This window comes from Portunus trituberculatus, chromosome 27 (genome assembly GCF_017591435.1).
Source record: "Portunus trituberculatus isolate SZX2019 chromosome 27, ASM1759143v1, whole genome shotgun sequence".
Classification (NCBI taxonomy): Eukaryota; Metazoa; Arthropoda; class Malacostraca; order Decapoda; family Portunidae; genus Portunus; species Portunus trituberculatus.
In genome coordinates this window covers 11289114-11312635 of record NC_059281.1, presented here as the reverse complement: position 1 = coordinate 11312635, position 23522 = coordinate 11289114, and the positions used below count along the sequence as shown (strand labels likewise).

The 23522-nt window shown below is 44.6% G+C and overlaps 1 protein-coding gene across 1 annotated transcript in view; it reads left to right on the top strand.

The window, feature by feature from the left end:
* The window catches only part of LOC123509400 (laminin subunit gamma-1-like), a 42950-nt gene that overhangs the window by 2583 nt on the left and 16845 nt on the right, over nt 1–23522 (top strand). The window contains 4 exon segments of the mRNA XM_045263694.1: nt 12157–12433; nt 13842–13959; nt 15765–16079; nt 16559–16737. Coding sequence (XP_045119629.1) covers nt 12157–12433; nt 13842–13959; nt 15765–16079; nt 16559–16737 — 889 coding nt within the window.

Below are 23522 nucleotides of genomic sequence, written 5' to 3'. Positions count from 1 at the left end.
GACAGGGAAGAGTGAATAGGGCTTAGGGTAGAAAATCAGGGAAAAGATAAGTGTTTGAGGGAAAGGATGAGGAAAAAGGCTAGTGATTTATAAACAGGATCAGAGAAAGAGGTTAGCGTTTGAGGGGAAGAATGAGAGAAAAGGATCAACAATTTATAGAGAATCAGCCGTATTACCAGCGACTCCTCTCACACCTCCTGCTCGCCCCGTATTGACTTTGGAGTTAGAGAAAAAAAGATGGAGAGACAGCTGTAATAGGAAAATAGGAGCAATTGAGAGAGAGAGAGAGAGAGAGAGAGAGAGAGAGAGTTAACATGCATATTGACATCCACGTGTGTGTGTGTGTGTGTGTGTGTGTGTGTGTGTGTGAGAGCGCGTGGGTGTGAGTGAGGGGAAGAAGCAACAGCTGGCTGTCTTGAACCACTTGTTATTTCTCTCTCTCTCTCTCTCTCTCTCTCTCTCTCTCTCTCTCTCTCTCTCTCTCTCAGCGGAGATTGAATAGGCAAAGATGCATTACGGGAGAGAATGACCAGTGGATGAGAGAGAGAGAGAGAGAGAGTGTGTGTGTGTGTGTGTGTGTGTGTGTGTGTGAGGTTTGAGTGGCTCGTGTCATGTACTTGAATTAAGGAGAGAGAGAGAGAGAGAGAGAGAGAGAGAGAGAGAGGATGTGCTTCTACTCACTTCATGTCTTTGTTCATGCACCCACACGCTTTTCCTCTCTCCCTTCCATCCCTCTCCCTCTCCCCCCTTCCCTCCTCTCCTTCCTCCCCACCCACGCCGCCCAACACATGGGAAAGACTATAGGAGATTGATTTCCTCCCCCTCCCTATCCTCCCCTCCTCTATTTACCTCCCCTCTCCCTCTTAATATTACGTCATTTGATTTACGAAGGACAGTTAGTGTGTGTGTGTGTGTGTGTGTGTGTGTGTGTGTGTGTGTGTGTGTGTGTGTGTGTGTCGCTACTCCCCAAAGTACTCCGCAGGGTCACGGTTCTCTCCCCAATCCTCCCCCCACGCCCATCTGCCCGCCCGTCCGCCCACACGCACGCATAAACACACGCACGCACGCAATCTTCTTCTTTGTCTGATAATTGTTCTTGGGTGTCATTGTCATTGTTCTTCTTTTCTTCTTCTTCTTTTCTTCTTCTTCACATTGTCTTCAGTAGTAGTAGTAGTAGTAGTAGTAGTAGTAGTAGTAGAAGTTGTCGTTGTTCTTGTTGTGGTTGTTGCAATAGTTGTTGATGTTATAGTGACAATAATTCTTGTACTTCTCCTCCTCCTCCTCCTCCTCCTGCCCGATCCACATTATCTAATAGACACCACAAAACTTTAAGATATATAGTTGTAATATATATATATATATATATATATATATATATATATATATATATATATATATATATATATATATAGTGTGTGTGTGTGTGTGTGTGTGTGTGTGTGTGTGTGTGTGTGTGTGTGTGTGTGTGACCTTTATGGCGGTGAGGAGAGGTCAGCTGGTCAGGTCAGGTCAGGTCATCAGTGAACAGGGCGGCATAAACACAGGAACTGAGTATCCTATATGAGAGAGAGAGAGAGAGAGAGAGAGAGAGAGAGAGAGAGAGAGAGAGAGAGAGAGAGTCACCTTCTAATGACAAAAAAGGGACAACATATGAGAGAAAAACAAACTATGATGACTCTCTCTCTCTCTCTCTCTCTCTCTCTCTCTCTCTCTCTCTCTCTGCTCCAAGAACACGAAGGGCGCGGCGGCAGGAGGGAGGAAGAGGAGGAGGAAGAGGAAGAGAAGAAGAGGAGGCTATGGGGACTTGTATAGACGAGAGAGAACACGAAGAGGAGGAGGAGGACGAAGAGGAAGAAGAAGAGGAGGAATCAGTGTATTTCGTTCGTCTGGGTGGGTGATGATGGTGGTGGTGGTGTTTTGGGGTCATGGGAGGGCGGTGTGAACTAAGGAAGAGGAGGAGGAAGAAGAAGAAGAGGAGGAGGAGGAGGAGGAGGAGGAGGAGGAGGATAACCCAACACATCTGCCGTATGAACTCTCCCTGTCATCCTTTCCTCCCTTTCTCTCATTCTCTCCCTCCCTCTCTTCTTCCTTTCCTTTCATTCTCTCTCCCTCTCTCTGTCTCCCTCCAGCCTCTCCCTCCCTCATTCCCTCCCAGTGTCTCGGGTTTCTGTGCCGTAAACAATGTGCGAGTGGGTATTTTCAGCCTCCTTCTGCTCCTCTCTTTGGGAACGAAATGCTAATTATAGTTAATGCCATGAATTTAATTAACTCCCTCCCGCCAACGCTGCTCGCTTGATAGACTTGGCGTGGTGGGCGTAATGGGATAATGTGTTACCTTTGTTACTGTTCCATATGGCATAGTGTTACCTATATGGGACAGAGAACGCGTTACTTTTATTACTTTCACTTATTTATGGGACAGAGAACGCGTTACCTTTTGTCACTCTTAGCCCCATATGCAGAAGCGCTTCCCTCTCTCACCGCGACCATTTAAAAAAAAACCACAGAGATCATTAGCCGAGTTCCAAAGAGTGTTTTTCCTGTTGATAATGCAGAAGACTTGTTAACATGTCACTAGAATTACAGAAACACTCTTAAAAACCCGTGTCACTTCAGCTGGAGCCCTTTGAAAATAGTGAAGGTGCTGTGAGGCGCGGAAGTGTTTCAGAATATTGGCTATGAATGAGAGTTTGAGTGTGTCTTCTCGATTCAGGTCTTCATTGTTACATGGTTACAAAGAGAGCAAAATCGTAACTCATTCTCAGCTGCCTATGAGGAATGCAGTCTCGATTATATACATGCATTCTATTTTAACCCCTTCAGTACTGGGCAGCATTTCTGTCATGAGTTTTGGGTATGATTAGACGATTTTATTGAGATTAGGAAGGATTTATGGTGGTCAGAAGATTAATGGCTAGAGTCTTCACTATTTTAATTCCCCACATGAGTTTCTGAAGCTGTATAAAATCACTAAACAGCAAGCAAAATAAATAAGAAAACACATCATGCTACTAAAGGGATTAAGTATTGAACCTTTCTCCTTTTATCTTTTCATTTCTTTCCTTGAGTTGTTCCCATCACTACTTTTCCTCTACTTTTTCCTCAACCTCTACGCACACTCATCACCTTGTGCCGGCACAGCGCTTAATCCTGTTAAGTGTGCGAGGATCATGAGCTAGTACGTAGATAAACAAACACAGGCGGAGAGAAAACAGCGGCCTCATTCATTCACGAGCGCCGCTAGAGATAGACGAGCACATGAGGGAGGTGATGAGAGGAGCATGTTTCAGGGCAGCACGCGAACTGTATAGACAATAGAGAGGCGAGAGAATTCCTTTAGTACCATGACGCGTTTCCATATATTCTTACTATTTGGTGATTTTATACAGCTTCAGATACTTATGTAGGGGTGAAAATAGTGAAAACTCTGCCTATTAATCTTCTCATCCCCATAAACCTAACCTAATCAAATAAAATCGTCTAATCGCACCCAAAATTATAAAAAATGCGTCCCAGCACTGAAGGGGTTAAGGCAGCGTGGCCATGGGTAAGGGAGAACTGAACTAAGCTGTCTTGTGAAAAGCTTTGTAGTCACGCAGTTCATAGATAGGTAAAGAAATAGCTTATGGATGCAATGAAAGAAGAAAGAGTTATGGAAGACACATAAGACAGAGTGAGGTGTTGATATGGGTGTTTTGAAAGAAGAAAGAATAACAAAAGACACATAAGACAGAGTGAGGTGTTGATGCTAATGGAAGCACACTAAAGATGGAATTAGAAAGCCAAGTCACGGAGGTCATGGATAAAACAACGCACTACAAACAAGTAACTAGCAAATGAATCAGTGAGGGAAGGCAACACATAAATGCACGCCATAAGTCACGAGGGAGCGAGGTATGCAAACATGTGTGGAATGTAAAGGAGGGGAAGGTGTGAGTGAGTAAAGAGACACACTAAGGAGGAGGAGAGAGTGTTAGTGAGTAAAGAGACACACTAAGGAGGAGAAGAAGGGTGTTAGTGAGTAAATAGACACACTACACCCATTACAAGTAACAGATAGTGGTGCGTGGAAGTGAGACGTTTTGCAAGACAGTCCGTGCATGGATCCATCTGGGGACACGAAGCTTTACCCATTCATTCCACCCCCCTTCCTCTCTCTCTCTCTCTCTCTCTCTCTCTCTCTCTCTCTCTCTCTCTCTCTCTCTCTCTCTCTCTCTGATCCAATACCGTTAATGGTGCCTGACTTATCAAATGAAGGCGTTGATTATATGAGTGTATATTATTATTATTATTATTATTATTATTATTATTATTATTATTATTATTATTATTATTATTATTATTATTATTATTATTATTATTATTATTATTATTATATTATTATTATTATTATTATTATTATTATTCCCAGTGGTGAGTCCTCGTTCATTCATGAGGATCACAAGGCTGCCGCGTCCCTGCCTCTCCCATTCTCTCTCCTTCCACTAGTCCTCCCCTCCTTCCCTCTCCCTGTGCCGCCTCCTTCTCTCTCCTCCACTGGTGTGTCCTTCCCTCTGGCCCTCCAATGGTGACCTTCCCTCCCCTGCTCCTCCCTCCCCTCCGTGGCGGTGTGGTGTCCCCTGTCAGCCAGGCGGATGTGTGGCGTCTGTACGTACCCAGAGACGCTGGTGACGGTGTCCTGCTGGTGGTGTCCTGCTGGTGGTGTTGGTGGTGATGTGGTGGTGTCATTGGCAGTCCCGGGACCCACACCCATCACTTGTTGCTATAGTAATGGATGCTTTTGTTTCAGTCCTGCGATTACTGTGTCTCGCTGCTGGTGTTTGGTGTTGTCTGGTGTTGTTGTGTGGTTGTTCTGTTTATCAGGGTTTAATTGTTATTTGTATTTATTAGCCTGTTTCATAATAATTTCATTACTACATTTTTTTTAGTGAATTAACCCCTTCAGTACTGGGACACATATTTACCTTGAGATTTGTATACGATTAGACCATTTTATTGAAATTAGGAACGGTCTATGGGGCAAGATTAATGGCCAGAGTCTTCACTATTTTAATTTCCACTTAAGTTTCTGAAGCTGTATAAAGTCACCAAATAGTAAGCAGAGTGAATATGGAAACGTGTCATGCTACTGAAGGGGTAAGATTTTGAATCACCTCTCTGCTCACAACCTTCTGTTTAACCCCTTCAGTATTGGGGCTCATTTTTGTACCATGATTTTTTAGTATGATTAGACCATTTTATTAACATTACCAAGGGTCAATGGAGATCAGAAGATAAATGGCCACAGTCTCTACTATTCCAGTCCCAACATATATTTCTTAAGCTGTATAAACTTTCCAAATAGTAACCGGAATGAATGCAAAAACACGTCCTGGCACTGAAGAGATTAATTTTCAGGCTACACTCCTTGAAACACGAACCATTGGAGATCTCACTTTCCTTACTAAAACTTGGCCATCTTGTCTTTAGTACTTCTTAGATCTCAGACACATTCAAAGATTCCAATAGCATCTGGCACATATCTTCAATTTCCAAGCTTCCCTTATACGGCTTCTATCTTTCTGCATCTTCATCTCAAGTTCCCTTTCTTTCTGTTTCACCACTGCTGTGATAGACGGCCACTGCTCTCCTTAACCCCTTCAGTACAGGAACGCTTCTCTACAATGACTTTTGCGTGTGCTTAGACGATTTTATTAACATTAGGGAGGGTCTATGGAGGTCAGAAGGTTAATAGCTCCACACTTCACTATTTTAATCCCCCACGTAAGTTTCTGAAGCTGTATAAAGTCACCAAATAGTAAGTAGAATGAATATGGAAATGTGTCATGGTACTGAAGGGGTGAACCTGCATACAATACAGGAATGGAAATATAAAGGAGAGAAAAGAATAGGAACAAGAAGACTAGAAAAATAATAAGACGTAAGGAGAGAGAGAGAGAGAGAGAGAGAGAGAGAGAGAGAGAGAGAGAGAGAGAGAGAGCACCCCCAACACTCCCACCCAACACTTGGAAGGTCTGTTTCCCGCCTGCCAGGGTGTTGGGTGTCATCTGCTGCCTCCCTCACGTAGCTATACTCGTCTCCCATACACACCCTGCACTACTAGAACCTCAAGAACTCTAAATTGGACATATATTAGTGTATTTTATCCCCCGCTCTCTCTCTCTCTCTCTCTCTCTCTCTCTCTCTCTCTGTGTGTGTGTGTGTGTGTGTGTGTGTGTGTGTGTGTGTGTGTGTGTGTGTACTTTTCCTTCTTCTCTCACGTGATCTCAAGGAAACCAACTCCTCTCACATCATTTCTCCTCCTCCTCCTCCTCCTCCTCCTCCTCCTCCTCCTCCTCCTCCTCCTCCTCTGAGTCACACCATCTGACTCTCTCTCTCTCTCTCTCTCTCTCTCTCTCTCTCTCTCTCTCTGGGGGAAAAGAAGGGAATGAGAGAAGAAAATGAGTGAGTGAGGAAAATAGAATAAAAGACAAGAAGTGAGAGAGAAAAATGAGAAAATAATTAAAAACTAGAGTGAAAATGAAAATCTGAATGAGAGAGAGAGAGAGAGAGAGAGAGAGAGAGAGAGAGAGAGAGAGAACGCCACTCCTTCTCTCCATCTGTCTTAAATTTCGAAGGGTCGCTGCATGGTGTGTGTGTGTGTGTGTATGTGTTGAGGAAAGAGAAGATGGAGAGGGGAGATGGGAAGGGGTGTGAGGGAGGGCACGGGAGGGGTGAGAGATGGAGAGGGGAGGGGTGGGGTGGTGGTTTAGGCCGCCTGAGGACCACGAAGGAGGGAACGAGAGGAAGGGAAGGAAAGGAGGAGAGGAAGGAGGAAAGAATTGGGAGTCAAACAACGAAACTAGACTAAAAAAATGACAGTTTTCCTCATAACACAAAAAAGTAGTTGTGTGTGTGTGTGTGTTTTAACCCTTGTTTTGGGTTAGAGAGAGAGAGAGAGAGAGAGAGAGAGAGAGAGAGAGAGAGCCAGCCCACCATGTCTTGTTTGTTTATACTTTATACCGTGAGAGAGAGAGAGAGAGAGGGTATGGGAGGGAAAAGGGATACGTGACACGGTAGAAAAGGGAGATTTAGGTTGAGAGAGAGAGAGAGAGAGAGAGAGAGAGAGAGAGAGAGAGAGAGAGAGAGAGAGAGAGAGTGTGTACCAGTAGTAACACTCATAAATTTTCCCTCACACATTTTAGTCCTAAGATTCCTTCCTTGTGGTATTCTCTTACATGACACCCTGTCCTCCTCCTCCTCCTCCTCCTCCTCCTCCTCCTCCTCCTATAATATCTCTTAACCCTCCTTTCTTGGCTCCCATCTCTACCCTACATCTCCATCTCCATCTCCATCTCCTCTCTCTCTCTCTCTCTCTCTCTCTCTCTCTCTCTCTCTCTCTCTCTCTCTCTCTCTCTCTCTCTCTCTCTCTCTCTCTCTCTCTCTCTCTCTCTCAACTTCTGACCTTTCTCTTGTTTCTTGATGGGACAGAAAGGTCTTGCTTCATGCCCTTCATTACCGCATTCACGCTACCACCACCACCACCACCGTCACCGCCGCTGCCACTCGCCGCCTCCTCTTGTTGTTTGCTCTCACCTAGTCACGATACACACCCACTCCTTGCTGCTTTCCCTTGCTAAATATAAGTCTAGCCGCCCTTGTGTTCATGCTTGCTGTGTGTGGGCGCCTAGACACACACACACACACACACACACACACACATACACACACACGTAAAAAGGAGTGTCACAACAATAAACGTACTTGTCACATTACTGTTGTTCGTCGCCTCTTAGTGTTATTTGTGCAGTCGCTTCCTTCCCTCGTCTCATGCTGGCTTCTCTCATCACCACTGCTCCCAAAGGCCGTATAGACGTTTAGTTGTCTTCCTAGCTGTGTTTTCCCTATTGGAGGTGTGGAATCCTAGCTCATAGTACTGGAATTGTGAAGACACCCTTGAAAATCTTAATGTCCTCGCTGTCTGCTCACTCTGTCCTCTAATTATCTGCCTCATTCCTGTGTTGCTCTCCCAGGATTCGTGTCATTTAATTCTCAGTGTTCATTATCGTAGCTGTAGTATTCAATGGACACGAACAACAGGTTTATTGGGTGGGATCAACGAAAGTACAGCGGTGCCTGGCGGTGGAGCGGTGTGTGATCTGCCGGGGTGGAGGTTCGGAACAGTTACAATGAGTGAGTCAGGTTCGAAACATCAATCTCTGGAATTAAGACAATCGCTAAATAATTTCTAAGGTATGCAGCAACTTCCAACACAGCTGTGCAAGAACACCCACGTATTATATGTGAAAAGGTTCAGTGGACGGGCTGTAGTGGAAGTTACTTAACCAGTTCAGTACCGGGACACATTTTTACCACGAGTTTTGTGTACAATTAGACGATTTTACTTACATTAGGAAGGGTCAATGGAGGTCAAAAGATTAATGGCCAGAGTCTTCACTATTTTTAACCCCCACATAAGTATTTGAAGCTGTATAAAAATCACCGAATAGTAAGCAGAGTGAATATGAAAACACGGCATGGTACTGAAGGGATCAATAATGCAGAAAACTAGAATTACAGAAACACTCTTAAAAACCCGTGTCACTTCAACTAGACCCCTTTGAAAATAGTGAAGGTGGTGTGAGACGTGGAAATTTTTCAGAGTACGAGCCTAGAACCTAAACAAACACCATGAACCAGACAAGAACACCACGTAGAGGACAGGCGAGACTCGAGGCCACCCCAGAGTAACAGTAGCGAGGACACAGCTGATAGTAAGACCGAGGACAGAACGAGGACACCGCCAGGGACACTCAGGAGATAGAAAACGTGACGCAGAACAAAATTCTAGTACTCGTGTCCTATTGGTGGAGTAGACGGACAGAGGACAGACAGTGACGAGTGGAGTGTAGTGGCTGATGATGATAGTGGTGGTGGTGGTGGTGGTGGTGGTGGTGTCATTAAATAAGTACTTGAAAAACCTAATGAATGGGTAAATGGGTAAATTATGTAATGTACGGCGAGAGAGAGTGAGAGTGGAGGAAGAGGAAGAGGAAGAGGGAGAGGGAGAGGGAGAGGAATAAGGGAGGAGAGGAGGTAAGGATGAGGGAGAGCGAGGAGAGGAAATGAATGAGGAAGAAAAACAAGGGAGAGAAGATTAAAAGAGGAAGTAAGTTTAGAGAGAGAGAGAGAGAGAGAGAGAGAGAGAGAGAGAGAGAGAGAGAGAGAGAGAGAAACGTCACAATCACCAACTTAACGATCACCATCACTAACTCACCCACGCCCTTTAACTACTGAAGGAGGCTGGAGTGGGCGTGGAGGAGGATGGAAGAGTGGCAGTGTGATAGCCTGGATACTGGGTGATATGGGGGGTGTTGGTGTGCCCAGGGCGTGGCTGTGGGCGTGTGAGTGTTGGTATGGAGGGGAGTGCAGTCTTATAGCGTGGGAGAAGGTATGGATGGGGGTACTGGATAGGCGTGGAGCTAGGGAGGTAGGGGGAAGGGGGGGCAGTGTTTTAGCCTAGGTACTGGGTGGTGTGGTGGGGTTGGTGTGCCCAGGGCGTGGCTGTGGGTGTGTGCGTGGAGGTTCAGGATTGGGAGTTCAGTTAGTATGTTAGTATGTACAGCCTCGCCCTTCCTTGAGACGTGACGGTGTAGCCAGGTGACGGTGCAGCCAGGTGATGGTACACACGCCCAGGTAACAGCGGGTATTTTACGTTTAACACCTTCAGTACTGGGACGCAATTCTACCTTGAGTTTTGGGCATGATTAAACGACTTTTTTGACATTAGCAACTGTCTATGGAGGCCAGAAGAGTAATGGCACAGTCTTCACTATTGTTAATCCCCCACATGAGTTTCTAAAGCTGTATAAAATCACCAAATAGCAATCAGAATGAATATAAAAGCACGTTATGATATTGAAAGGGTTAATGGTGCTAACTTACCATTTCACATCCATGGCAACGTTAATGGTGCACGCGGTATCAAGTGTCAGAGTTAAGCAGCTTGAATGACACGGATTTCATTGCTGTTTATCGCCACTCACCTCTTTTTTTGTTAAAGTAAGAGAGCACAACTGGCCAAGGTAACGAAAAAAAATAAAAAGAAGGATTCTCTTAGTTGTCAGTCCCCATAGAGGTCTGGTCCAATAGAGTTAGCCAAAAGAATGAGATAATGTCTTTACCGGCAGTGTCTTACTCGGTATTCAGAAACACTTTGCTCTCTCACCACGACTATTTTCCAAGGCCACAGAGACGATTAGCGGGGTTTTCAAGAGTGTTTATCCAGTTAATTAATATAAAAATTTTGCCACTCTGCCTCTAGAACCGTAAAAACACCTTAAAAAATGTTATTCTCTCTCACTACGACTATTTTCCAAGGCCATAGAGATGATTAACGGGGTTTTCAAGAGTGTTTCTCCAGTTATTAATGCAGAAATCATATCGCTCTGCCTCTAGAACCGTAAAAACACCTTAAAAAAAAACGGAGTGAATTTAGATAAAGCCTTTTGAAATAGTGGTGAAGCTCAGAAGTGTTTGAGAATACGAGCCATAGCTGTGCATTCCTTGGCGGGCCCAGCACAACACAGCCATGCGCGGCCAACTCTCCGAAATAAATAAAGAAAGGAAGAGTTTGATGTACGACTCATCTTACTTTTAGAGTCGCCAAGGTGCTGAACAGTGGTGATGCATCGTGGAGGTGCACACACACACACACACACACACACACACACACACACACACACTCTCTCACTCTCTCTCTCTCTCTCTCTCTCTCTCTCTCTCTCTCTCTCTCTCTCTCTCTCTCTTTCCCTTAATTTCTTTTTCCTTTTCTTTATTTCTTTATATTCCAGATAGATTCATTGCTCATTTTCTTTTACTCGCTCCGTTCTTTTTCCTCTCTCTCTCTCTCTCTCTCTCTCTCTCTCTCTCTCTCTCTCTCTCTCTCTCTCTCAAGCTCGGAACTCAAACTGTTAGCGAAAAAAGAAGAATAAACGATTGTGCATGATTCTCCTGCATGAACTTGGCGGCTTAAATGAGGTTTATTGTGGCCTCCTGTTGCCATACACTTTTCGCGACGTGCCAAGGTCCCCGAGTGAAATGCAGGAACAACTTCACTCTTATATATTTATGCTGAAACGCTTTGTTCTCCCACCACGACTATTTCCCAAGGCTACTGAGATGATTAGCGGAATTTTCAAAAGTGCTTCCCGTGTTAATAATATAGAAATCTTGTCACTGCCTCTAGAACCGTAAAAACACCTTAAAGAACTCGTGTCAATTTAAATAAAGCCTTAGAATAGTGGAAGTGAAGTAGAGAGGTGTTTGAGAATACGAGACCTTGAGAAGCGGGGACATGGTGACCGACACGTGACCTAGCCTTAATTAAATATCTTGTTAAGGTTGTCCTGGTGATTATCTCGTAGTCTTCCGTTTAGTGCTTGTTATAGCGTAGGGAAGTTCACAGCAAGCCACGTCCTGCAGTCAGTGACCCCAGCAATCTTCTAAAAGGCGACAGGGATGATGTACCGTTCCTATGCATGCTTTCCATATTGATGCTGCGGGAGTATTTGCTCAAACTGTCACTGTAATTCACTGCTATGACTCCCACTCGAGCTGGTTTGAAGTGTTGATATAGTCTCGAAGCTTTTAACCCCTTCAGTACCATGACGCTTTTCTAAATTCCTTCTGGTTACTGTACACATTCTCACGGTCTAGATCACACTTCTACGAGCATTTCTAACCGGTTAGGTTAGGTTTCCCAGGAGGTTAGGTTAGGTTAGGTTAGATTAGGGTAGGTTTCCCAAGAAGTCCTCAAGCTTGTTAGACGTAGGGAAAGAGAAATACAAGATAAGGTATATTGGCTGAAACTGCAGATTTACCAAAGGCCCCACTTAGTTGCCAGTCCCCTTGTAGGTCCCAGAGAGTTAGTCAACAAAAAAAAAAGAAAGAGAAATATGTCTTGAAACTTCTCTTAGATGAAATAGAAAATGTTGAAGGAGATATCCAGACATTTATGGACGATACCGAGAGAGCAGTCCCACCACCACCACCACCACCACTACTAACAACAACAACAACAACAACACCATCACCACCAATACCACCACCACCATCATTACTACCAACAACAACATCACCACCACCACCACCACTTAACCCTTCCCTTCCCCACAGAAATGCGTGCCGGAGTTTGTGAATGCAGCTTTCGGGAGGCCAGTGGATGTGACCAACACGTGTGGCGTGGAGCGGCCGCAGGAGTATTGCTTGCAGACTGGGGGTTACGGGTCGAAGAAGGCGTGTAACGTGTGCAACGCGTACCTTCCAGAGCTCGCCCACCCGCCACACTACCTCACCGACTTCAACAACAACGACAATCACACGTGGTGGCAATCGGAGACCATGCTAGAAGGGATCCAATTCCCCTTCCAAGTCAACATCACCCTCAATCTAGGTGTGTGTGTGTGTGTGTGTGTGTGTGTGTGTGTGTGTGTGTGTGTGTGTGTGTGTGTGTGTGTGTGTGTGTGTGTGTGTGTGTGTGTGTGTGTGTACTGCTATTAATTCTTTCCTTTAGCATGTTCTATCCCTCGTTTCTATCCTATTACTACTACTACTACTACTACTACTACTACTACTACTACTACTACTACTACTACTACTACTACTACTACTACTACTACTACTACTACTACTACTATTAAAAACTTTAAAAATCCAATACTTTCTCTATTAACCATCATAAACACTACTATTACCGCTACCATCATCATCAACACCATCTTCTCCTCCTCCTCCTCCTCCTCCTCCTCCTCCTCCTCCTCCTCCTCCTCCTCCTCCTCCTCCTCCTCCTCCCACAGCAAAACAAACATCCACACTCCCACACACTCCCACACTCTGTCACTTATCAAGATTGTTATCACTCTTGCCTCACCCACTTCCTCCTCCTCATCCTTCTTCCTCTCCTCTTCCTCGTTTCCCCCCATCTTCCTCGTCTTTTTCTCTTCCTTCTCCTCATCATATTCCTTCTCTTCCTCCTCCTCCTTAACCTCTTTCTCTTCCATAACTATCAATATTCCTCCTCCTCCTTCTCCTCCTCCACATCCTTCCGCCAGAGGTCAGTGTGCCTTGCCCCGTGGAAGAGACAGTGGTGGTAGTCAGTGGGCGCCTCGGAAGTGCATTGGCAGAGCAGAGGGGAGGGGTAACCAGCTGGAGGGAAAGGAAGAGTGAGTTGGGGGGGGGGGAATGAACAGCTGGAAGGAAGAAGGAAGAGTGTTTAGGTAGACAGAAACTTTGGTAGGGATTCGAGTGTGTGTGTGTGTGTGTGTGTGTGTGTGTGTGTGTGTGTGTGTGTGTGTGTGTGTGTGTTGTTCAGTTAGGTTAGCTCTCTTTCTTCTCTAAAGTCTCTCTCTGTCTGTCTGTCTGTCTGTCTCTCTGTCTGTCTCTCTCTCTCTCTCTCTCTCTCTCTCTCTCTCTCTCTCTCTCTCTCTCTCTCTCTCTCTCTCTCTCTCTCTCTCTCTCTCTCTCTCTCTCTCTCTCTCTCTCTCTCTCTCTCTCTCTCTCTCTCTCTCTCTCTCTCTCTCTCTTACGCTATATTCTTTTCCTAGTCTTATTGTTCCTAATTCTCTTATCTTCTCTTCTCATTTTCTTATTGAAGTTCTATTCTTATTCAGCTCTTTTCTCCTCCTCCTCCTCCTCCTCCTCCTCCTCCTCCTCCTCCTCCTCCTCCTCCTCCTCCTCTTTTTCTTTTCATGTCATTTTCTTCTTTTCTTCATTCTTGCTTCCTTTCTCCTCTCGTCCCACATCAAACCACCACCACCACCACCACCACTACCACTCACCCCCCTTGCTTTCCCCTCCCCCAGGCAAGTCTTTCGATATCACCTACGTCAGGCTGTTCTTCCACTCCCCGCGCCCTGAGTCCTTCGCTATCTTCAAGAGGACCACTTACGAGGACGAGTGGACGCCTTACCAATACTACAGGTGGGTCTTAATTTTCTCTTCACCTAACCTAACGTGACTTTAGTGATGGTACATGACGTGATTTCATTGATGGTACATGTCTTCTTCGTACTCTTAACTAATGTAACCTGAATTAGCCTAACCTAACCTCACCTGACCTAACCTGACCTAACCTAGCTTAACCTAACCTAACCTAACCTAACCTAACCTAATCTAACCTAATCAATACTACAGGTGCTTTTTTCTCTCTTTACCTAACCGAACGTGACGAGTGATTTTGCCCTAATTTTGGCTAACTCCTTACTTACCTTTTAGAGAATCGTCACTCAAGTGGGTTTTTTTTTTTTAATATTGTGTCGCCCTGGCTGGCCTTCTCTCCTGCATAGAAAAAAAATGTGTTACTCTTAACTAATGTAACCTGACGTAGCTTAAAAGATGTTATGCTTGTGCTCTTCCTCTTAAAGCTAATCTAACCTAACCTAACCTAACCTAATCTAACCTAATCTAATCTAACTTGAGGGATACGTAACATAACTTAATCTTTTCTTTTGTTGTTTTTCATTATTTCATCTTGGTCTCTTCTATTTCTGTTTCTCTCCCTCCCTTTTCTTTCCTTCGTTTTCTTTATTTTCTTTCTTTATTTTTTGTTTCCTTACTTGTAAAACTTTCTTGATACGTTCTCCTTCCATTAAGATAACCATGCAATCCTTTATAGTTCTTATTTGCATTTATCTCGCAAACTGTCTGAACAACTCTACTATTTTCGTTTTACATGAGAATACTAGACACTGAAACACGGTGAGCCTCAAACACCAACATTATGACTCCAGGTTAACCCTTTCAGTACCATGACGCGTTTCCATATTCATTCTGCTTACTGTTTGGTGATTTTGTACTGCTTCAGAAACTTGTGTGTGGGGATTAAAATAGTGAAGACTGGCCATTAATTTTCTGACCTCCATAGACCCTTCCTAATGTCAATAGATTTGGGTATGATTAGACCATTTCTACATTAGGAATGGTCTATGGAGGTCAGAAGATTAATGGCCACAGTCCCCACTATTTTAATCCCCCCACATGAGTTTCTGAAGCTGTATAAAATGACCAGATAGTAAGCAGAGTGAATATGGAAACGCGTCACGGTACTGAAGGGTTTAAGGTAAAAATATGTCTCAGTACTGAAGAGGGTAAGTCAACACAACTAATTCTCACCTTACTGCGAAATCAACGAGTATTTGAGTGCTGTATATACGAAAGGCAAGTAGGAGGGCTGGTGGTGGTGGTGGTGGAGGTGGAAGTGTTACCGGTTTAGGCAACACCACGACACATGATCATCCGGGTTGTGTGTTGGTGTTGAGGGTGATGACAGGGCTAAGCGAGGCGACAGCAGCGGGTGAGAAAGTGACGACAGAAAAGTGGCAGGATTAAGACATGCAGGGACAAGAATAGCGCCATGTTTTGTATTTTTGTTGTTGTTGTGGTGTTGGTGGTAGTGTTAAGAATGGATGGGTAGATGCAAAGGGTGTGTGCGTGTGTGTGAGAGAGAGAGAGAGAGAGAGAGAGAGAGAGAGAGAGAGAGAGAGAGAGAGAGAGAGAGAGAGAGAGAGAGAGACTAACAACTGCAATAACAAACAAGCAGAATAAACCGTAAACCACTAAACAACCTCCTCACACATCACAACCTTAAAAAACAATAACAACCAAAATAAACACCCATACAACCTTCGCACACCACACCACACCACAACCACACCATACCACACACCACACACCACACCACACCACACCACACCACCCCACCACTCACACCACCTCCCTTCCCTCAGCGCCACATGTCGGGACACGTACGGCATCCCGGACTCAACATACGTGAGGCGGGAGGACGAGACGCGAGCCCTGTGTACCTCAGAATTCTCAGACATCTCCCCGCTGACTGGTGGAAACGTGGCCTTCTCGACGCTGGAAAGCCGCCCTTCTGCCTACAACTTCGAGAACAGCCCAGATTTGCAGGAATGGGTGACTGCTACTGAGATTCGCATTGCTCTAGACCGCCTCAATACCTTCCGTGACGAGGTGTTTGGGGATATTCAAGTGCTGCGGTCTTACTTCTACGCCATTACTGACTTGGCTGTTGGTGGAAGGTATGTACGTGTGTGTGTGGTTCCCTTTGTTGTTTTTAGGTTTGTAAGAGTGGGTGGTGCAGGGGAAGATTAACAGAAAAGTATATGAAAAGTAAATTCAACACTGTGATCTGAGTTTTGAAAGGTTAAAATGCTAAAAGATATGATTGATTGACTTGTTTATCTCTGTCGTTTCTTGAGATTTTATTTTCTGATTTTTTTTCTCTAATTATTTATTTGTTATTATCTCAAGTGTGAATTTTCTCATGTTCATTTTGTCAATTTTCTATTTGCATATAACGTGTTAAATTTCTTCTTCATTGCTTATTATATCACAATGCCAAACTACAAATATTTTTAAAAGAGAGGGAAGACATCAAATATAGAGTAGCATCCCTTAAAAATGCGTTTTCTACAATGGAGTAATAGAGAAATAGCAATTATAGGCATACTTACCTAAATTAAACTCCCGCCCTCACACCTTGCCAACATTGCTATAGGTGTAAATGCAACGGGCACGCCTCGGAGTGTGTGGAGTCGACTGGCGTGAACGGACAGAGCCAGCTGGTGTGCCGCTGCGAGCACAACACAGCGGGGCGGGACTGTGAGGAGTGTCTACCTTTCTACAATGACGCACCCTGGGCCCGCGCCACCTCCAGCGACGCCAACGAGTGCCGCGGTGAGTACTGTACCTGTGGCGGCATTGTGGTAGCAGTGTTAAGGCCGGTTCACACGTGTCAATATGCGGGTGGCACTGGAAGTATCGACACAGTCCTTCAATCCGGAACACGTTCACACAGTAGCTGGGAAGTACAGGAAGTATTGGCTGGTTGGCGGGAAGTGAATGTAAACAAACAGCTACCGACAAGATCACCCACTTTTTTCTTTTTTCATGTAAGAGCAAAGACCAGCCAAGGACAACAAAAAAATAGATTAATAAAAAAATAAATAAAAAAAAGCTCACTGGGATGCCGGTCCCCAAATATATTAGATAGATGATAATTAGAAGAGGACTCTAAGGATGGTCAAGGAGTCATCTCTTATTATTTTCTATTTATTTTTTAAGACTGCATAATTGCGATCAAATTAAATCATGACAAGTATTCAGTCCTTACCTTCAACTGGACACTGCAGAGGGAAACAGTCCAGCGAAAGTACTGCTACGAAGGCTTTTCTTGCTGTATCACTCATGTTTAGGGTCCCAGATGTGCTGTTTGCCCCTCAATATCTCCAACATCGCCTCTGGACACGCATTCAAACCTTCCAGCGTGACTTCACTATGTAAACAAAGCCAGTAGATGCTGGACAAGATCAACATGTCGGTCTTGTTTTTCTGGTAGGAGTTCCACCCACTAGTCACCAAAATCTACCGGATAACTTTAGCGGGTAGCATTGCCATCCGCATATTGACACGTGTAGTAGTAGCTTTGGAGGGGAGGCGGGGTTGTGTTGGCAGTGTTACTATAGTCTGTGTACTCTAAAATGGCTCCTTGGTTCAAAACACAGTGTAGCTTATTGATGGTGTCATTGGTTTGATGTGAATAATACTTGTTTTCTGTTGATCAGCACACTTATCACGAGGAGAGATTACAGTTTTGACTCAAGATCTAACACACACACACACACACACACACACACACACACACACACACACACACACACACACACACACACACACACACACACACACACCAATACCGGGACACATTTTTGCCTTAATATTTGTACACGATTAGACCATTTTTTTTTTTTTTTTGACACTACGAAGGGTCTATGGAGGTCAGAAGATTAATGGCCAGAGTCTTCACTATTTTAATCCCCCACATGAGTTTCTGAAGCTGCATAAAATCAGACACTCACCCAGGAGCCGCTTTAGAGTAGACAGACGACAAGACAGCTGATCCCTGACACTGAATCTCTGCCTCGTAACCTCATTGAGTCGCATTCGTCTTTAAATAGTGCGATATCGAGGGGAAGAAAAAGAGAGAGAGAGAGAGAGAGAGAGAGAGAGAGAGAGAGAGAGAGAGAGAGAGAGAACTTTCACTCGGGCAAGACCTTTGGTATGAATGCTATTATGGTCCATTTCTCTCTCTCTCTCTCTCTCTCTCTCTCTCTCTCTCTCTCTCTCTCTCTCTCTCTCTCGTTTCTATTACTCTTACATGTTTCTTCATTTCCTTTTCTTGTCTTCCTTTACTCTCACTCTCCCTTTCCTTTCCTCTCCTTCCCCTTCCTCATCCCCCATGCCTTCCCTTCTTTCTAGCTTCAAGGTGTGTCGCTGTTAACGTACGTTGTGTGTGTGTGTGTGTGTGTGTGTGTGTGTGTGTGTGTGTGTGTGTGTGTGCGCTGTAATTTTGCGATCATACTCTTAATACTACTACAACTACTACTACTAGTACCACCACTATTAAGAATTCTACGATTGAAATATGATACCAATAATAATAACAACAACAACAGCAACAAATAGAAATAGTAGTAATAGTATTAGTAGAAATAATAAAGGCTCTGGATAAGGTAGATAGACAGGAATTAGACATGTGAGGGAGAGACAGGTGCAAAGGAGAGGTGAGGGAGAGACAGACAGTGCAAGGAAACGAGATAAACACACCAAAGAGACGCACATTTGAGAGCCAGACAGGTGAACGTGAAAATTAACCTAAGATGAACAGATGAGATTAAAAAGTTCAGAGGAATAACAGGAAGATGAAGCGACGGGGCATTGTGGCGGGGCGAGGCGAGACGGGGCGAGGTGGGGCGGGACTGACTGGTTGCGGTGGTGGGTGTTGGACAGTAGGTCGAATCTCATGTGGCTCAGTCAGTGTGCGGTAAGCAGGTGAAGAGGGAGGGTGTGTGCGTTGGTGTGTGTGACGCTGAGCATCGTACGAGGAAGGCACCGGGCGACTGTGTGGTTTTATCCTCGCGACACTAACATATCGCTCTAATTATCACCCTTAATGCTCTATAATGAATGACGGAGGAGTAAAAAACAGAACCAGAAGGGAGTGACGAACCGTGTGACTTGTTGTGTTTTGTGAATGAAGGAAAATATTGTAGGTGGAAGTGTTTTGGGTGTGTGAGGAAGGCCCCGGAGCGCTGTGGTGGTGGTGCTGTGGTGTAGTTTGGTGAGATGGTGGTGCGCCAAGGAAAACAGTGGGAGGTGAGAGGTGCAAGGGATCTGATATAGCCGTGAGCCGCCCCTCAGGCAAGCGCGGGGCAATAAATCGTGGTATTTCCGAGGCGAGGAAATGATGACAGTAAATAAGTTTGTTTTACCTGGATTCTGTACGCCAGGTGAAGATGATTAACCCATTCAATACCGGGACACATTTATGCCTTGATATTTGTGTACGATTAGACCTTTTTATTGACATTACGAAGAGTCTATGGAGGTCAGAAGATTAATGGCCCGGGTCTTCACTATTTTAATGCCCAACATGAGTTTCTGAAGCTGTATAAAATGAATGAATGAATATGGAAACGCGTCATGGTACTGAAGGGGTTAAACGCACCTTGAAATATGTGTGAGATTAGTGAGTTAGTGACACGGCGAATAGAAAAGAAACCTACAGCATTTTAATCAAAACAAAAGGAATATAAGAAGCGAATCAAATTAAAAAGAAAATGGACTTATATGTAACTGTACGTGTCCGTGGCAAGGTCAGTGGCAGAGTGAAGCGAGAATATAAACACGCATTCATAAATAAACATAACAGGCAATGAGATACACATGATGATAATAGTGATAATAAACACACTCTAATAGCATTCAATATTCACATCTTGGCATCCTAGTCCCGACTGCCACCTACGTTCTTGAGATGCCGCACCTGTTAATGAGCCTCACCTACCTGTCCTGGTGACACTTAGTACACCTGTCTCACCTGCTAACTCAGCCTTCCTTAGTCACCTGTTAACCAACCTCCAACCTCACCCTTGCCTCTTTTCACCCCCAGTACACCTTTCCTTGCTTAAACCTCTGATGAATCCCTGAATAGATGTAACAGTCAACAGTATCACCACTTATGCACCAAGAAAAAGAAAAAAATTATCCAGTCACCATCACCACCTCATTTTCTTTGCCTCCCCCCATTTATTCACCATGGAAAAGAAAATTATCCAGTCACTATCACCGCGTCACTTTCTTTGGCCTCCTCATTTATTCACCAAGAAAAAAAAAAAAACAAGATTCATACAGTCACTATCATCACCTCACTTTCTTTGTTCTTCTCGCTTACCACTCTTACTATATCTACTCTAAATTAGCTCCTGGGTCTCAGTCTGAATTGGGTGTCCCGGATCATGAGGAAGACCGTGAGCCATCTTTTGGTAAGTGCGTTGATATACAGAAAACACTTATTATTCACATCGTCAATTATATCATGAATAAGCTACGTATTTTGAACCCAGGAGTCACTTTAGGGTTGACAGAATACAGCAACAATACAGTGTGCCCTTCTTAGCCATCTGTGCAGCACTCTATGGCCTCACAAGCCGTAGCAACTTTACACGAAGGAGTTAGGTGAATCAGGGGTTGGTCTCGACCCTTCCCTCTCATACCTCATCTTGTATTCCTCTTCACCGTCCTAAAGGCATCGGTCGCTTCTTTAGTACCCCGAGGTGTTCATGGGTTCTCGTAGCGTCAGGAGTGGGCAGGGACGCGCAGGGGTGTGTAGGGGTAGTGCAGGGGTCCCATACACAGCCAAAGATACCCCAGCCCACGCCTGTCCCTAGCCTGAACCCGGAGATTTAGTACAATATAAACAGCTGTTGCGCCGCTCACACCTGGGGGCTGCCTGGGCCTTATTTGGTGAGACACAGCCTGGACATGCAGTGTGGCGGAACGTGTGTGTGTGTGTGTGTGTGTGTGTGTGTGTGTTAATATCACTTTCAGTTTTCTTCATTTTATTCATTCTTTTTCTCGTGTCTTTTCAGTCTCTCTCTCTCTCTCTCTCTCTCTCTCTCTCTCTCTCTCTCTCTCTCTCTCTCTCTCTCTCTCTCTCTCTCTCTCTCTCTCTCTCTCTCGTGCGACAAATCGTAATAAAACACAAGAATAATGCAATAAATATAACAAACAAACATACATACACATACAGACATACATACATACAAACAGACAGACAGACACACACCGGGAAGAATGAAACTCAAACCAGGAACTTGAAAGATTAATAAGTTGTGCATTTATTTTTCGGTTCAGTTTCAGGAGGAGGAGGAGGAGGAGGAGGAGGAGGAGGAAATAAAATATGTGGTGTTCAAATTATCCACGCTTTCTTTTCCTTTTTCTCTTTCTTTCTTTTCTTTCTTTCTTTGTTGTTGTTGTTGTTGTTGTTCATGTTATTGCTGTTGTCTCGTGTAATTAAGTAGGTCAGTGTGTGTGTGTGTGTGTGTGTGTGTGTGTGTGTGTGTGTGTGTGTGTGTGTGTGTGTGTGTGTGTGTGTGTGTGTGTGTGTGTGTTATTCAGCGGAGTGTGACGGTGGCAGAGTGAAAGGGAAGGAAGGAAGCTGGTGTAAATTGTTGTGATAGTGGTGGTGGTGGTGGTGATGATGGTGATGGTGGTGGTGGTGATGGTGGTGTTGGTGGTGACTGTTACTTAATAATGTCACTACTACTACTACTACTACTACTACTACTACTACTACTACTACTACTACTACTACTACTACTACTACTACCACCACCTCTCTCTCTCTCTCTCTCTCTCTCTCTCTCTCTCTCTCTCTCTCTCTCTCTCTCTCTCTCTCACGAATTCCTTTTTTTTCTTTGATTTTTCTCCTACGCAATTTTTTTTTATCTTGAATGTAGAGAGAGAGAGAGAGAGAGAGAGAGAGAGAGTCGTGGGTAGCTTGTGTGGGTAGGCGTGGGTGAGAGTACCGTGTGACGTGTGGGTGCGGGTGTGTGGGTGTCGATATGTGGGTGTGGATGTGTGGGTGTGCATGTGTGGGTGTGGATGTGTGGGTGTGCATGTGTGGGTGTGCTTGCAAGGAAGGAAGAGAAGTGCAATAATAGTGTGGATAAATGGATGTGGGTCGTGTGTGTGTGTGTGTGTGTGTGTGTGTGTGTGTGTGTGTGTGTGTGTGTGTGTGTGTGTGTGTGTGTTTCTGAATTAGATGTGATTCGGTCTCTCTCTCTCTCTCTCTCTCTCTCTCTCTCTCTCTCTCTCTCTCTCTCTCTCTCTCTCTCTCTCTCTCTCTCTCTCTCTCTCTCTCTCTCTATGGGCGTGTAGGGTGTGCGTGGGTCTATCCTATGACCGCGCCCGTACACGCCAACACACACACACACACACACACACACACACACACACACACACACACACACACACACACACACACACACACACACACACACTGTCTGTCTGTCTGTCTGTCTGTGCGTCTATATCATTACCAGCATAAGCTAACCTAACTTAACCTTGACCTATCCTATCTTATCCTAACCTAACCTAACCTAACCTTTAACTTACCTAACCTAACCTAACCTAACCTAACTTGTCAAAATTCACTTAAAATGCTTTAGCTTATTAATTTATTCTTTTTTCTCGTTTTCTTTTTTACTTTTCTTTTTCGTTTTCTTTTTTTTTCCTTTTATTCCGTTTTTCACTGTTTTATTTCATTTTCCATTTTCCTTTTTTATTTCTATTTTTCTTTCCGTTTTTGTTTTTACTTCATTTCGCGTTTTTCTTCTGTTTTTTTTTTTTTTGTTTCGCGTTTTCTCCTTTTCTTTCCTCATTTTTCATTACCAATTTTCCTTTTTTGCTTATTGGGTTTTGAAAGTTAGATTTGCGTTCGATAGTTGGTCTGTATTACTTTATTTTCCCTCTCAAATCATCGTACTTTCTTATAAATGGCTGTGGAACTCGTATCTGTCAAGAAAATGTACTTCTCTTACCCTCCCACGCAAGATTACCTGTAGAATGTCACTCCCTCGGCAGCAGGAGTGTACAGGGCGTCTTTGTCTCCAGCGGTGAGTTGTTAGGGCGTCTCGTATCGTCCCCAGATCTTTCGTGATACAGTGGCTCGCCTTATTAGTGTGAAGGTGATGGATTTGTCTTTTACCCTTCGTCAGACTGCTCCTCCTCCTCCTCCTCCTCCTCCTCCTCCTCCTTCTTCGTCTTCGTCTTCTTCTTCGTCTTTAATTCTTCTCTATGATCTTTTCCTCTTTCTCTCTTTTTGTTATCATTGTTAATATCACCGTTGTTCTCCTCCTCCTCGTCCTCCTCCTCCTCCTCCTCCTCCTCCTCCTCCTCCTCCTCCTCCTCCTCCTCCTCCTCCTCCTCCTCCTCCTCCTCCTCCTCCTCCTCCTCCTTCCCCGTACCACCATCAACATTAGGCCATCTCTCGCCCCAAACACGGAGGGCTTTTCTTTCCCTGAGGGGTGTGGAGCGAATTGTCCCTTCAGCAGACTTTGGTCACGGGTCATGCCTCACGCCGGTAACAGCACCACACGCTCTAAAAAAAGATAGCCTGG